This window comes from Cricetulus griseus, chromosome 2 (assembly GCF_003668045.3).
Source record: "Cricetulus griseus strain 17A/GY chromosome 2, alternate assembly CriGri-PICRH-1.0, whole genome shotgun sequence".
Lineage (NCBI taxonomy): Eukaryota > Metazoa > Chordata > Mammalia > Rodentia > Cricetidae > Cricetulus > Cricetulus griseus.
In genome coordinates, this window is record NC_048595.1 from 379,192,149 (window position 1) to 379,208,707 (window position 16,559).

The window sequence follows — 16,559 nt, forward strand, 5'->3', positions numbered from 1 at the left end:
CACACTTCCAACAAGGCAGCATCTACTCCAGCAAAGCTACACCTCCTAATAGTGCCACTCCCTGTGAGCTTATGGGGGCCAATTACATTCAAACTGCCACACAGCTCATGTCTTTAATCTCAGCACTGGGGATGTAGAGGCAAGCAGACCTCTGAGTTTGAGGCCAGCTTGGTCTACATCCAGCAGCTCACAGATGTTAGTAATTATAGTTCTGGGGCACTCAGTGCCTTTTCTGCCTCATATGGACTCCTGCACGCACATGGCACTATAGTAGAATAAGGTAGAAAGGACCAATCCTTACATATTGACTTGTTCATTTATTTAGTGATTTCCTTTTTTTTTAAAAAAATTATTTTATGTAGTGTTCTGCCTGCATGTGTGCCTACAGGCCAGAAGAGGGCACCAGGCCTCATTGTAGATGGTTGTGACCCACCATGTGGTTGCTAGGAATTGAACACAAGACCTCTGGAAGAGTAAGCAGCCAGTGCTCTTAACCACTGAGCTATCTCTACAGCCCCTAGTGATTTTCTTAAAGCACAGCTTGTACTGCCTATTTGCCAAGCATTTCTTTACTTGCTAACTGGAACAGAATGATTTGTTGGAATAGCTAAAACAATGGATGGTTGTTCTTAACCTGCTGACCTGTCATGTACATTTTCTGTAAAATCTTGCTTGCTGGGTGCTCCACCTTGTGGTTTTAGAGAATAAAATAAGAATGCAGCTGGGTGGTGGTGGTGCATGCCTTTAATCCCAGCATTCAGGAGCAGAGGCAAGCATATCTCTGTGAGTTCAAGGTCAGCCTGGTCTACAGAGTGAGTTCCAGGACAGCCAGGACTATTTCATTGAGAAACCCTGTCTCGAAAAAAAAAAAAAAGTGTGGGAGGCAAGAGCGTTGAATCCTGGAGTTCTGCTGCCCATGTACGAACTTTAAAGACAAACTATCCACGATGCTTGAATTCTATAGTATTGCCCACCATAATTATTTGTTGTATTAGCCCACCATGGGACACTCCAGAGCTAATAATTTAATCAAGTGTGAATCTTCAGAGCCGTCTTATGGTTCTTCTTGCCTTGTGCAAGTGTTGTACCAATGAGCTATCTTTAGCCTCTACCTATTTAATTCACTATAAAAGTCACCATGGCCATTGAAGAACACTTAGAAAATGTAATTTCAGCATTTGGGAAGTAGAGGCACAAGGATTGGGATTCAAGGTCATTCTTAAGTTTGTGGATTCCTCTATCTGCTTATTTCATAAAAACAATGAAAACTCCCATAATTCCATCACCCTGCATTTGTTTAACTCTGTGAAGCTGTGTTACTGTGCTTGTCTAAAACACCTAATAAAGAGCTGAATGGTCAATAGCAAGGCAGGAGCAAGAATAGGCCGTGCTGGCAGGCAGAAAATATAAATAGAAGGAGAACTGAGGAGAGGGAGAAGCAAGAGAACAAGAAAAGGAGGACTTCAGGGCCAGCCACCCAGACAGCCATGGAGTAAGAAGGAAAATAAGAAATACAGAAGAAAGATAAAAGCTTAGAGGGGAAAGGTAGATGGGATAATTTAAGAAAAGCTGGCTAGCAACAAGCCAAGCTAAGGCCGGGCATTCATAACTAAGAATAAGCCTCCATGAGTGATTTACTAGGGTGCTCGGTAGTGGCCCCCCCAAAGAGATTTTTTTTTTTTTTCAAATGTCTCTTCCTTTACCATAGCTCGCACACTGTGGTAAACCTGTAAAACAGCTTCCAGTGATCTCTACCTTCTGGTGTCCATGTCTTGTAAGATCCCCTCTCCTTGAGTGTGATTTGACACTACTGACTTCCAACAATTGAAGTACAGCAGAAATGATGGAGCGGTCCTCCTGTCTCAGTCTCAGGGGAATCAGGAATTTAAAGTCATCCTCGACTGCATTTCATGTTTGAGACCAGCCTGAACTACAGGAGAGCCCAACTCAACAAAACATAACAGAAAAGGCTGGAGAGATGACTCAGAGGTTGAGAACAGTTGCTCTTACATAGGACCTGGTTTTGGTTCCCGACACTCAAATGTCGGCTGACAAGCCTCCCTAACTCCAGCGCCAGGGGATCCCTCTTCTGATCTCTGTAGACTCCAGGCACTCATGTAGTGACATGCATACACCCAGGCAAACACTCATGCATAAAATTAAATCTAAAAACAGTCAAACCCAAGTAAATAATAGCAGAGATTGATTTTCTTTCCTTCCTTTAAAGTCTGTCAGCTACTTTATAAATACTTTTCAACTTTCGATGTACTGAGCACCAATTCCTGCCCAGGTCTACGCACAGTCCTTTTGGGTTTAGTTGCACACAATCCACAGTCCTTGCCTACATATCCCTCCCTAGCTGCTCGCCGGCACAGGCTGCAGCGTCGGGGCACCGGGCACGGGAGAAACGTGCACGTACACGTGAGCTGCGCGCGCTTCCAAGTGCGCTGGCGCAAAAGCTGCGCGGGAAAACGTGCGTGCGCTGCAGAGTCGGAGCCTGGAGATAGCTGTGGTGCAGATGACGACTGCTCACCATCCCGCGTTTGGGAGAGATGAAGAAGCGGTGCTGCTCCTCGAGAGGACCCATCACCGGCATGATCCTCGCTGGCTGCTGCCCGTGTCCCCTCACGTTTGCCTGGCCTGCGCACTGGAGCTGCTGCCGGAGCCCGGCGTGTCGGTGCGACCTAAACCCTCCCCCGAGGACCTGGCTCGGCCGTTTCCCTCACTCTCCTCAGCAAGCCAGCTTCTCTAAACCAGGCACACCTTTCCTGAAATGAAACCCAAACCGGACACGCTTCCCCAAGGCTTGCCCTTGTCCCGGCTGCAGCGGCCATTGCTGCCCCCACCCGTAGTCTCCCTTGCAACCCACTTCCCCATCCCCTCTGCCCAGGTCGACCTTCCCTCAGCTGGCCATGACTGTCTCCTGCTGTGTCTCTATTGAGCCTGTCCCTTGGTGCACTGAGTCTAGATGAGTCTGGGAATCCCTTACACCTCCAGAGCTCAGCACTGCACACTCTTCCTCCCCTCCCTATAGGGAGTATGGCTGTCCCCATAGTTTAAATAACTGCTGCAGTACAGTCCTGTGGTTATATATGGAAATTACAGTTGTGAGAATTCAGAATGACCCTGCCTTGGTTGCTATTGAATATTTCTCTTCATTCACTCAAAAGTTGGTGCGCAAGAAGCATGTGGTGTTCTGTTTCCAAGATGCTCTCGTGAGACACACCTCCTTGGTCACACAGCTGGTAGCTCAGGACCACCGAGTCTGCATCCATTTTGTACGTGTGCTTTTTGGTAAGCTTCACAGGGAAATCTGGCATGAACTTTGCATGTGTTGCAAATGTTTTTTCCCTTGGAGAACTTGAAAAGATGACTCAGACGTTTTTGTATTATTGTGGCAGTTTACTAGCAAGCTGTTTTGTTATAATCATCACAATATGCTCCCCTTTCTAAGCTACACAGACCGCTTCATGGTAACTGTCCTTATTAGATCCAAGAGGCTAGTGAAAGTAGAAAGATAAATATTGGAAGTGGGCAAATCCTGTTGTACAGCTGAGATTCTGCTCAGGACCAGACGCCTGGAATGGAGTCGGCTGACCTTGGTTTCTTTCCATGAAAAGTGAAGTGGTTCCTTCTTGTGTATGATTACAGTGTCCAGTGGAATGAGTCCTTGTTTGGAGGATGCTTAACGGTATTGAGTGCCTCTCTGTGTTTAGGCTTTCAGCTGCTGACATAGACTTTTATGTGAGATAGAATGATCTTTGAAGAAAACAAGAGCCAAAATTTTTTGCTCTTAGATGTGTCAGAGTCCAAAGCATACAATCTATTTGCTGTGCACATGGACTGTCATCTTTTAAAAGTTACACTGGATGTTGAAAAGTCTAGGTGTTGTTGAGGACAGAATTTAGCAAGGACATTACTTAAACTTCTGGTTTTATAATGATGCTTGCCTTTGTAGAACTGTTTAGCTTGAAAGAGCACTGTTAATCAACCTTTTATTGCCTCACTCTGCTTCAAGGACTGTTAAACAATGTGGAAGATGGGAGTTTAGCAGACCTCTGTATTGAAGGTAAGGTGTACCTACTGAAATTGTGGTACCTACCATTCTTACTGGGGAGTATTAGCCTGAATTGCAGCCCTGGTCATTGAGGCTTTAGTGAAATGGCCCACTTCCAAACATAAGAGGGAACGCAATCAGTTTATAAGTAGTTCCTTTTTTCTTGAGCATCAGCTCTTTGCTAAGTCCTGCATTAGGTATTAGGGATATGTAGATGGCCAAGGTATGGCCCCTGCCTTCTAAGAGTCAGTACAATCTGGAGAAGAGATTGACTGGTCAGTAAGTTGATGAGTGTTGCAAAGGCATGGATGATGTGTCGGGCATAGTGGTGCATGCCTTTAATACCAACATTCTGCTGGCAGAGGCAGGAGGATGTCTGTGGGCTTGAGGGCAGTCTGGTTTGCATATTGAGTTCCAGGACAGCCAGGACTACATAGAGAGACTCTATCTCAAAAAAGGAGGAGGAGGAGGAGGCATGGCCAATCAATGCTGTTTTGTTTTTATTTTGTTTTTTGAGCCATATATGATGGTTCATACCTGATACCCCAGCACTTGGTAGGTAGACGATGATGGAGTTTCTGTTCTGTCCAGTCCCGAAGCTGTTTAGTTCCAAATAAACACACAGAGGCTTATATTAATTATAAACTATTTGGCCAGTAGCTTAGGCTTCTTATTGGCTAGCTCTCTCTCTCTCTCTCTCTCTCTCTCTCTCTCTCTCTCTCTTGTTTTTCGAGACAGGGTTTCTCTGTGGCTTTGGAGGCTGTCCTGGAACTAGCTCTTGTAGACCAGGCTGGTCTCGAACTCACAGAAATCCACCTGCCTCTGCCTCCCGAGTGCTGGGATTAAAGGCGTGTGCCACACCGCCCGGCTGGCTAGCTCTCTCTTAATTATTAATCCATTTCTATTAAACTATGTATTGCCACGAGGCTGAGGCTTACCGGCAGTGCTCGGGTATGTTACTCCTTTGGCAGCTACATGGTGACTCTCTGCATGCCTCTTCCTAGAATTCTCCTAGTCTGGTAGCCCTGCCTATACTTCCTGGCTTCTGGCCAATCAGCATTTATTCATCAACCAGTAAGAGAAACATACATTCACAGCATACAGAAGAACCTCCCTCATCAGGGAGAGGCAGAAATATCAGTAATTCCAAGGTCATCTTTGGCTACCTACCAAGTTTGAAACGATCCTGGGCTATATATAAGGACCTGTTTCAAACAAACAAACAAACAATAGGGCTGGAGAGATGGCTTTAATGGTTTAGAGCACATGTTGCTCTTGCAGAGAGGCTGGATTCAATTTCCAGCACCTACATGGTAGCTCACAACCATCCATAATTCCATTCCAGGGAATCCAGTGCCCTCCTCTAACCTCTGTAAGCACTAGCCATGTGTTATTAGTTACTAGTTATTGCTGTGAAGAGGCACCATGACCACAGCAACTCTTATAAAGGAAAACATTTAATTGGGGAGGTCCTCTTTCAGTTCGGAGGTTCAGTCCATTATCATCATGGCAGGAAGCATGGCAGCATGCAGGCAGACATGGTGCTGGTGAAGTAGCTGAGAGTCTTGCAGGTAACAGGAAATCCTCTGAGACACTGGGCAGTATCTTGAACATTGGAAACCTCAAAGCCCACATCACAGTGACACACTTCTTCTAATAAGGCTATACTTACTCCAGCAAAGCCACATTTCCTAATAATGCCACTCCTATGAGCTTATGGGGGCCAATTACATTCAAACTACCACAGCATGCATGTGGTACAGATTATATACATGCAGTAAAACATTCAAACATTAAAAAAAAGGCAAACCTCAAACTAAATAGCAAAACAGCTCAGTAATGGAACATTTTTTTGGTTTATTTTTAAAAACTTTTTCCAAGACAGGGTTTTTCTGTGTAGCTTTGGATTCTCTCCTGGTCCTCGAACGGTAGCCTCGGACTTACTGAGATCCTCCTGCCTCTGACTCCTGAGTGCTGGGATTAAAGGTGTATTCCACCATCGCCCAGCTGCAACAGAACATTTTTTTTCAAAAAATTACAGCTCATATAAATGTCTTTAAAATTTGATTTTTAGTTTTAAAACTTTGTGTGTATGTGTGTGTGCCATATATACTTCTAGGAGCTATAGTTATAGACTTCTAAAGGATCAGACTTACTGAATGAAACTGTCTATCTCTATAATTCTATCTATCTATCTATCTATGGAGAAAGAGGATTATTAAAGTGGCTTACAGGCTGTGATCCAGCCAGTCCAACAATGGCTGTCTACCAACAGATGGTCTAAGAATCTAATAGTTGTTCAGTCCATGAGGCTGGATGTCTCATCAGAGCTCCAGAATCCTAAAGAAGGGAGTTTCTAATGGCAGTGAAGGAATGGACTTGCCAGTAAGAGCAAGCAAGCAGAGAGAGCTTCCTCCTTCCATGTCCTTTATATAGGCTGCCAGAAGAAGATGTGGCCCAGATTAAAGGTGCACAAAAGATCTGAATTCCGGATTACAAGTGGGCCTTCCCACTTCAAACAAATTAATTAGGAAAAAAATTCCTCACAGGTGTGCCTAGCCACTTGGTTTTAGTTAATTCCAGATGTGGTCAAGTTGACAACCAAGAATAGCCATCACAGATGGCAAGGGTACTGGGGTATAAAGATTCTCGCCGAGAGTGAAAATTGTACCAACTAGGCAGAAACCATCTCGGTTGTTTGAACATAAAAACAAAACCAACAACAACAACAAAAACTTGAAAGAATTTTCAAGTAGGTAATTGAAGACACAAAAAGTTTTCTTAGAGGTTGTTACTACAGAAAGTAGCTTCTAATCCCGGGGCTGCATCTATGAATGGAAGAGGTTAGACTTGTTAAAACTTAGAAGTTTGGAAGATGAGTCCTGTATATGAAACAGTATCCTACTGAGATACTGCTGAGCCTTGGAGTTTGCCTGGGACCCAGATCTGAGGAAGGAAGGAGTTGACTATCACTTGGTGAATTCTAGGGAAGAGGGGTGCATAGAAGCTAGTTCTGGAAAAACCGCAAGCTGAGTTCAGTTCCTGTCGTGGAAAGGCATTGTTCTGGGTAAGATAAGGAAGTCTTAGAGAAATACTCTCCAGTATAGGAAGCAGATGGTGAACAAATAAAAATTAGAGAAGACAGAAGGGAAATGCCAACTCCTACTGCCTATAATTAGCAGGTTTTAATTCAGCCTCAGTATCCCCAAACAACATCCAAAAGGGTTGGTTTGGAGCTAAAAGACCATATTTCATGGGCTGGATTATGTCATTCCTCCATGGAATCTCCAAATTCATATGTTGAAGCCTAAATTCCCAAGACCTCCTGTCTATTTGGAGATTGAGCCTTCAAAGAGATGAGTTAAAATGAGGAGGGTGGGTGGGGTCCTAATCTAGTCTGACTGGTGTCTTTATAAGGAGGAAGGGGAACATACAGAGAGGCACTCAGTAAGCACTTGTACAAAGAAGAAGCTTTGGGAGGGCACAGAAGGCAGGCAGGCATCTGCAAGCCGAGGAGGTCAGATAGTGTGTTTCTAGCTTCCAAAAAACGTAAGAAAATAGACTTTGGTCGTTTGACTTACCCCATCTGTAGTATTTCTACTATGGAAGTCCCAGATAACTAATATAATAATATAAACATTCTGCAAGTGTGCTGTGAGGTGCAACACTGAGAAGAGTGTTTCCTGCCTTACCTTTTGATTCCTGACCAATGTGTTCAGTGGTGAAGACGGTGCTTTATGCCCCGTGTAAGAAAGGAGCCCACCCTTTAAGAGTGGTGACTTCTAAATGGTGCCATGGCTGAGTCTTTATAGGCCATTCCATGTTGTTAGTTGGTTCCATGTGGTGAAATATAGGACAAGATTAGTGATTTCGTGGGCTTGAGCCCCTTTCTGTATTTCTGCTGCTGTGAAATGAGCTCCTTGATCAAAGTGATGTCATGTGGCATGCTACAGCAGCGAACAAGGATTCTGTGAATTTATAGATGTGCTGCTGGCAGAAAGTGCGTGGATTAGGAAGGTAAACCCATATTCAGAATATGTGTATTCCGTTGGGGACAAATCTGTGCCCTTCCATTATATAATCCACCCAATACCACGAAACTGGTCCCTTCAGGGAATAGTGCCATGCAGTGAATTTAGTGTTGGTCTGTTGTTGTTGGATTAGGCATTCAGTCGTAACAGTAATTAGTCCAACCTTTAGGAGGAAAAGTCCACACTGAGTCCATCCATATACAGCCTCAAAGTTTGCCACCACAGCCACGTTATAAATGTGTCTATTAAAGGAACCTGAGTGGTTCCTCAAGGAGGAGGATGGACACCTGGATGTTCCATTCTGTCACCTTGAGAATCAGAACCTTCGTTGTAACAGATGCTCCTTAGGAAGTGCTCATATGGGGCACAAATCTCATCAGCTGATCTACTTATTTTGTCTTTCCCAAGTTTGTGAACATTCATAAATCAATGTGATCTGTGTCTGTCTCTGAACACATCTGTCCAGACAAATATGTGGACAAACATGTATTACTTGAAGTTCTGGCTACTAAGAGGACCCCCCTCCCTCCCTCCCTCCCTCCCTCCCTCCCTCCCTCCCTTTCTCCCTTCTTTTATTCTCTCCCTCTTATTTTCTTCCCTCCCCCTCCCTCCCTTCTGATTTTTTTCTTTCTTTTTCTTTTTCTTTTTCTTTTTCTTTTTCTTTTTCTTTTTCTTTGAAACAGAGTCTTGTGTAATCCTTACTGGACTTAAACTCTTGTAGCTGAGGGTAACTTTGAACTTGGGATCCCATGTAGTGCTGGGATTAGAGGGCGTGTCACCACATCCAGTTTTATGTGATCCTGAAAACTGAACCTAGGGTTTCTTGCATGTTAGGCAAGTATTTTACCAACTGAGCCGTATTGGGGGAATTTTCATTTACAACCACCATTACAGTGATCCACTGTTAGCTGGTGCCAGTGTGTCTTGCAGAACCATTATCAGACCCCTAAGAACTTCTCTTGAGGCACTAGAGGAAAACTAAAAAGTGCTAGGAGGACCTAATGCTTTTTCCTGGTCCTTGTTTGCTTCCTGGTGCGTCCTGGCTTTTGGGATGCTGTCTTACATTGCTTCTTCATGCCAACAGTGGTAGAACATTCTAGCGGTGGCTGTAAATCCACACTGCAGTTTTTCTAACCAGTTTAAACCTCTCAAAAGTGCTAGCAGAAACATCTTAGTAACTGTATAGCAATGTAGATCCGGGGCTGAGAGATATGTTAATAATTGGCACAGAACTCAACTTATAATTATCTTTTCTTAGATACAAAGGAGAAAAACAGTTAATACAAAGTAGTTTTCAGCCCTGGCTTCACACAGATTTACTAAGAGACTTCAGCAATCTACTCACATTTTTTCTTTATTGTAACCAACTGAAAAACATTTTTTTTAAAGATTTATTTATTTATTATGTATACAGTGTTCTGCTTGCATGAATGCCTGCAGGCCAGTAGAGGGCACCAGATCACATTGCAGATGGTTGTGAGCCACCATATGGTTGCTGGGAATTGATCTCAGGACCTCTGTAAGCAGTGCTCTTAACAGCTGAGCCATCTCTCCAGCCCTGTACTCACATCTTATATTAAGAAAAATGTTTTTTGGGGGCCAATGAGATGGCCCAGAGAGTGCTGTCAAAACTTGACGCCTGAGTTGAATTCCTAGAACTCACATAGTGGAGGAAGAGAACTGACTCCCAAAGGTTGACCTACGCACACACACACACACACACACACACACACACACACTCACATACACACACATACACACATACACACTCAAATGTTTTAAAATGCAAAATATATAAATAGTAAATATATATAAACACATAAGGAAATTTAAGTAAAAATTTTTGATATACATATATATGCTTGTATTTGTTTACATTTAAGAATTGTTCACATAAAGTACTTGGGTCAGTTTGGTGGTACATTCCCATAATCCCAGAATTTGGGGAGGTAGAGGCAGGAGGATCAAGGGTTTAAGATCAAACTTGGCTACATTGTAAGTTCAAGGCCAGCTTGGACTACATCAGACCTTGTCTCAAAGCAAGCAATAAATAAATGAAAAATAAAGATACTTAGGGTTGCCGGGCATTGGTGGCACATGCCTTTAATCCCAGCACTTGGGAGGCAGAGGCAGGCAGATCTCTGTGAGTTCGAGGCCAGCCTGGTCCACAGAGTGAGAGCCAGGATAGGCTCCAAAGCTACAAAGAGAAACCCTGTCTCGAAAAACCAAAAAAAGAAAAAAAAAAGATACTTAGGGTTTTTTTTGTAGAGACTGTTATTTGATGGTCTGGAATGGAACTTGGATGCTAGTGCTTTTCTTCTTTTTGTTTTGGTGATTGAACCCAGGACATCATACATGGTAAGCGGGCATTCCACCACAGCCATGGCCTTAGTTCTATATCAGTATGTTTTAAAAGCCTAGGTGATCCTAGTGTGCAGCCTCAGTCAGGAACTGCTAATACACATGTCCTTTAATGACGATGGAGATAGAAAAACTGACACTATTTGCAACAAGCAAATTACTGTCATGCCCTTAATTTGAGTAGATGGGTTGCGATAGCAGGGTTATGGATGTGTAATTGTCTCCTGGTTTGCAATGCTGTTGTGTTTCTTCAGTCCTTATCCAGCTCACCACCCAGCTGAAACTGGGGCAGGTCATCCATTGCCTAGTGAACGAGTGCTACAGAGAGGTGAGTATAGAGCTGTGGGTTCTCGAGACCTTTCTCAGATTCTGTGAGAGCTAAATCAGTCCTTTGAGTAGGTGGGGAAATGGAACTCTAGAAATTATGACAAAGGTTCCACGGCTGGTGGCAGAACCAGGGAATGACTCTGAGGCTTCTGGTCTTGCTCCAGCACTCTGAACAACTTCCTTCCACTTTCAGCATCCCAAATTCTGCTGCTGTGCAGCGGAGCCTCATCTTGCCGTAGAGTCATCTCATAGCCCATTCTTGGTATCTTTCCAAATACAGTACACAATTCTTTGATGGATTTATCAAGGAAACAGATTCTGTGTCTGAATTCAGTGTTTTTACTTGGTTTTGAGTTGTATGCATGACTTGGTATCAATATCTGAAGCAAATCTTGTAAAAGTATGTAGAACATACTTTCTTTACTATGTTAACCTTTGAACAGAAAGTTGAACTATATCTTTTGTATTGTGTCTAAGACCGAGGGATAATACCAGAATTAACGTTTTTAAAAGATGAGATCTTACCATGTTAGCCTTGGCTGACCTGAAACTTGATATGTAGATTAAGCTCGGCCTTGAGTTCATGCAGATCTGCCTACCTCTGCCTCCTGAATGTGGGATCCAAGGTGCATATCTCTACATCCAGCCTAGAATCACTTTTTTTTTCCCCCTGAGACTGGGTTTCTCTGTGTAGCTTTGTAGACCAGGCTGTCCTTGAACTCACAGAGATCCGCCTGCCTCTGCCCTTTGAGTGCTGGGATTAAAGACGTGTACCACCGCCACACGGCTTCTAGAATCACTTTTATTTATTTTTTCAGAAGGAAGACAAATGTTCACCTTAATTTTTTCTTTTCTTTTCTTTTTTTTTTTTTTTTGAGATAGTCTCCCCATATGTAGTCCAGGCATTGAACTTTTGATCCTTTTGCCTCAGCCTTTCAAGTGTTGACATTATACGCCAGCTTATATGAAATTTCTTTTTAAATTAAAATTTTATTTTATGTATATGGGTGTTTTGTCTGCATGCATATGTGCACTGCATGCATGCCCTTGGAGACCAGAGATGGTGTTGGATCCTCTGACTGGAGTTACAGATGGTTGTGAGCTGCCATGTGGGTATTGGGAGTCAAACATGGGTCCTTTGGAAGAGCAGCTACTCCCCTCAACTACTGAGCCATCTCTCTATACTCCCTCTTTTTGAGACAGGATCTTATTAGTAGAGCAGGCTGGTCTTGATCTCAGAGATCTCACACCTCTGCCTCCTGAGTTCTGGGATTAAGGCATGAGTTGCCGTGCCTGGCCCACGTGCAGTATCTTATCCAGTCTCATCAACAAACGTAGGAGAGTGCTGCTGCTATTGCTTTCCACCAGAAGAGTCTATGCAGTAGGAAAGGTTACTTATTCTCCCTGTAAAGCACAAAACATAGTGCTTGCCATATACAGAATGATCAATAAAAACTGAGCATGATGGTGCAGCCTGTAATTCTCTCTCACAGCTATAGAGAGAGTTTGGGCTAGCATGGGCAACGTGAGATCTCAAAAAACAAAATAGTAAAGGTTCATGACTTTCATAAGGTCAGTAAAATAAAACTGGTTACTCAAGTCATATGACATTCATTCATTATGCTGGGGATATATACAGTTCAGTGGCATAGTGAGGTCCTGTGTCCAATCCCCAGTACTACATCCACAAAAAAGTTAATTGAATGTTCAATAACGGTAGCTAAAATATGTATGCATATACATTTAGAGCCAGTGTTTTATCTTTATGAGGCTTCCAACTTTTATCCTCCAGTTTCTGGTTCTAAAGGACGCAGAAATATTTACCTAATTACATATTTTGCATTTTAAAATGTGTGTGTGTGTGTGTGTGTGTGTGTGTGTGTGTGTGTGTGTGTGTGTAGGTGTGTAGGTGTGTAGACTGAGTCCAGGACCTCAAGGCATCCTAGGCAAGTGTTCATCCACCATGCTACATCCCAAGCCAGAATATGTTAATATTAGTAAAGTTTAACCATCGTGTACTAAGCTAGGGACTGAGAACTGGGGGAGGAATTTGACTTGGTCCTTTCCTCCAGGAATTCCCTGTCAAATGGAGGAGATGGGGACTTAGCTAAAGCTAATGAGAGACAAGCATACCAGGCACTAACTTGGGTAGGACATTACCATCACTGGCAAGTTAGCCATGATTCTGACAGCACTGTTCACTTTCTGTAGCTGTGTAGCATGCCTTCCATGGGAGGCAGCCTGGCAACCACGACTCTTCTTGGCAAGCTGGTGGATGCCATTCCTGGTTTGGCGGATGAGCTTGTAACGGAGCATGGTAAGTTTCCTGTGGAGAGGGTGGCTCCTGCCCTTTATATACGTTGGTCACATTGCCACATCAGTGCCTATTTACTATGTGTGCACACTCGGGAAGGGATTACTTTCCTTGTGTACTCTTCAGTTTTTTGTTTTTTTTTATTCATCTGCAGAATGTGCACCATATTGGTCAGTTTGAAAAAAGCCAGTTTCTTGACTCTGGTTTTGGATTTTTTTTTTTTTTTTTTTTTGAGACAGGGTCCAACCTGGCCTCAAACTCAGTTTTTCCTTGGTCTCCTGAGTACTGGAATTAGAGGTGTGCACTACAAATGAACTAAGGGCTTATCATGACCTTCCTTTCAGGTGTAAAGATAAATTAATTCTGGGACACAGAAGCACTTTTAGGTTTTATTTATTTAATTAATTTAATTTGTGAGGGTGTCATAGAGAGTTTGTGGAGTTCAGAGAACAACTCTTGGGAGTCATTTTTCTTCTGTCACATTGTAAGATCTGGACATCAAGCTCAGGTTGTCAGGTTTTCAGACAAGCCCCTCTAACCACTACTCACAGACCCGGGAAGCACTTAAAAAAACCAAACCAAAACAAAACAAAAAACAGTGACATTCGAATCTATATTTCCCAGAGGGTTATCCTTTAAGTTTTGACCTTTTCTTTTGGTTGTGCATTTAGAAACTTTTTTTTTTGTAGGGAATTTGGGAAATCATTGTTACCTAACTGAAGTCCCACAGAGTGGCATATCCCCTGGAGCTAGAGTTATAAGGTGGTGTGAGCCCCCTGAAATGGGTTCTGGGACCTGAATTCAGTAAGTGCAGTAAAGAGCAGTAAGTGCTCTTTAACTCTGAGCCCCTAGTATATGGTCACTGATAATAAGATTTCTTGTTTGTGGCTTAATGATTAAGAAGACTGAAGTTGAGTTCCTAGTACCCACACCACACCAGGCAGCACACAACTGACACTCTCTTCTGCCCTCTTTGGGTACCTGCCATCTGCATTCACATTCACAAACCCACCCATACACACAACATTAAAATAAAACTTAAAAGATTGCTTCTTGCTTCTTGGTTGCTTTCTGGACAGGCAACCTGATGGAACATCTGCTGAGAGGCTTGGTTTACCCCAATGAGGGAGTGCAAGCTTCCATCTGCTACCTCTATGGGAAGCTCTACTCCTCACCAGCTGCAGCTGAGATGCTTTCAGGCCATTTTCGGGAGAAGCTGTGTCCCCTCTTCCTTTCCACCCTGGACAATGCTCAGACAAAGGATCTACAGTTCAACTGTCTGGGTAAGACAACGTTGGAGAGTAAAGGAAGAAGCTTTTGAATCTGAGGACTTAGATATTGGTTGTTGCAGGTGGAGCGGAGGTTTGCTGCAGTGGAGAGGGCAGAATGCAACTGTGGGAGAGATTCATAGAGTGAGTGAGAGATGCCTAGATTTGGTGTGGCATTTTAAGAATGTTGTCTTTGGGAGAAATGATGAAGGAAAATAGAGTTTTTTGTTTGTTTGTTTGTTTGTTATGTTTTGTTGTTGTTGTTGTTGTTATTGTTTCCTTTGAGACTTTGCTGCCTGAAATTGTTGCCTAAGTTAATTGTTATATTCCAATGTATATCTCCTATACAGTCACTTTCCTAATCAGAAAAATCCTCTATGTCCTCTGTGGCCTCCAGGGTAAAGTTCAGGTTTTGCTGCTTGTTATAAGGCTTCTTTTTCCTTTTCCTCCTCTTTCATTTGGAACAGTGTCTCAGTATATAGCCTAGGCTGGCCTTCAGCCCTTTCTTCCAGGCTTGTGGCCCCAGGCCTGGCTGTTTGAGGTGTCTTGTCCTGCTCCTTGCATGAATGCACATGACCTGGAGGATGCTTCTGAGTCTGTTTTACTGTATTTGTTGGTACCAAGGATTGTGCTCTACCCCAGCTCCAGTTTTCATTTTTCAGTGTGGATTGACACTGTGCTGGTGACTGAGTGAGGGCTGGTTTCAGAGCAGGAGCTATAGGGAAAAGAAATCTATTGTTACAAACAGCTTCTTTTCACAGCCTATGCCAAGAGCTGTAAGAACAGCCCAGCCACTCAGAGAGCATTAATTCTGAGCCAGATTGGGTGCTGGACTCTTAGGTCACAAAGATGGTCTGACCTAGCCTCTATCCTGTAGCAACTCACAGGCCACATGGAGGGCAGACATGGGTGGCTGGAATACAATGTGGTACCCTGACATAGAGATGCAAAGAGGATGAGGGGAATCACAGGGCAAGAGAGACTTCCTATAGGGAAAGATGCTTAGACGGAGGCCTGAGTGTGTGGGGGAATTGGAGGGAGGGTGAGGATGTACACGTAACATGGGCAAAAGCACCAAGCATGAAGCAGCCTGAATGGATACCCTGTGACAGGGTGGAGTTGGAGTCAGAGAATATTAGTGTTAAGAGGGGCCTAGGTAAAGAAGAGGGAAATCTCAACTGATGATACATTTTAAATCCTATCTCTTCTCTGGAGCTTTTCTCTTCAAACAGGTATACAGTTGTTATATTCTTATTTTTTTAAGTTTTTTTAGATGTATTTATTTTTATTTTATGTGTATGGATGTTTTGCTTCTCTGTGCCACATGCCTAAAGTACCTGCAGAGACCAGAAGAGGGACTCAGATCCTCTTGACCTGGAGTTATAGATGGCCACTGTGGGCAGATCCACCTCTGAGTAGGTAGATCTGGGCTGGAGGAGAAGGCAAACTGAGCAAACCCTGCAAAGCAAGCCAGGAAACAGCATTCCTCTATGGTTCCTAACTCTGGTTCTGCTCCAGTTCCTGCCCTGACTTCCTCAGTGGTGGATTCTGACGTAAACGTATAAGACAGATGACCCTTTCCTCCCCGAGTTGCTTTTGTTCAGTTTCATCACAGCAACAGGAAACCAGACCTGGACACAATTGGATTCCTAGACTAGTAGGGCCTTATAGTTAGTAGATTCTCAGGTGCTTCTGAGAGAAAGCTGGGTTGCAGACAACAAACCGATGCCTAAGCCTTCTAACCATACTTCATACCTACAGAGACCCGAAGAAGTCTCTTAGGATGTCTGAGACACCATCTTGGGAGGACTCTGGTGTCCTGACCACACTCAACCCCTCTGCATCCTAGGTTTGCTAAGGCAGTTGCTGAGGTATGATCTCTTTGTGTCCATGATCATGAACAAGTCTGTGCTGGTGGAGAGTGCTGAGAGTGTTGAGCGGCCATCAAGAGAGACCTTGCTGCCTTTGGTGCTCAAAAAGGTAGTGGAGGGCCAGGGATCTTAGCTCAGAGGATGTGCTTAGCGTGTGAGGCAGGGGGATCAGGAATGCAAGATTATCTGGGCCATATGGGATTCTGACTCAAAACAACAATAGCAGTAACAACAACAAAAACCCCAAAGACCAAAGCAAAACTGAAACAACCTCCCTCAAAACAAATAAGTTTTGATAAGACAATTTAGTTATGGGAGGACCTCTAAATA

General features: G+C 43.6%; 1 protein-coding gene across 1 annotated transcript in view; it reads left to right on the top strand.

Annotated features, from left to right (window-relative positions):
• Window positions 1-2,518: 2,518 nt before the first annotated feature.
• Mei1 (meiotic double-stranded break formation protein 1) overlaps window positions 2,519-16,559 on the top strand; it is a 67,843-nt gene continuing 53,802 nt past the window's right edge. The window contains exons 1-7 of the mRNA XM_027404110.2: window positions 2,519-2,677; window positions 3,171-3,294; window positions 4,019-4,069; window positions 10,704-10,777; window positions 12,988-13,093; window positions 14,170-14,373; window positions 16,208-16,338. Of these exons, the coding sequence (XP_027259911.1) occupies window positions 2,519-2,677; window positions 3,171-3,294; window positions 4,019-4,069; window positions 10,704-10,777; window positions 12,988-13,093; window positions 14,170-14,373; window positions 16,208-16,338 (849 nt within the window). The remainder of the gene's footprint in view (window positions 2,678-3,170; window positions 3,295-4,018; window positions 4,070-10,703; window positions 10,778-12,987; window positions 13,094-14,169; window positions 14,374-16,207; window positions 16,339-16,559) is intronic.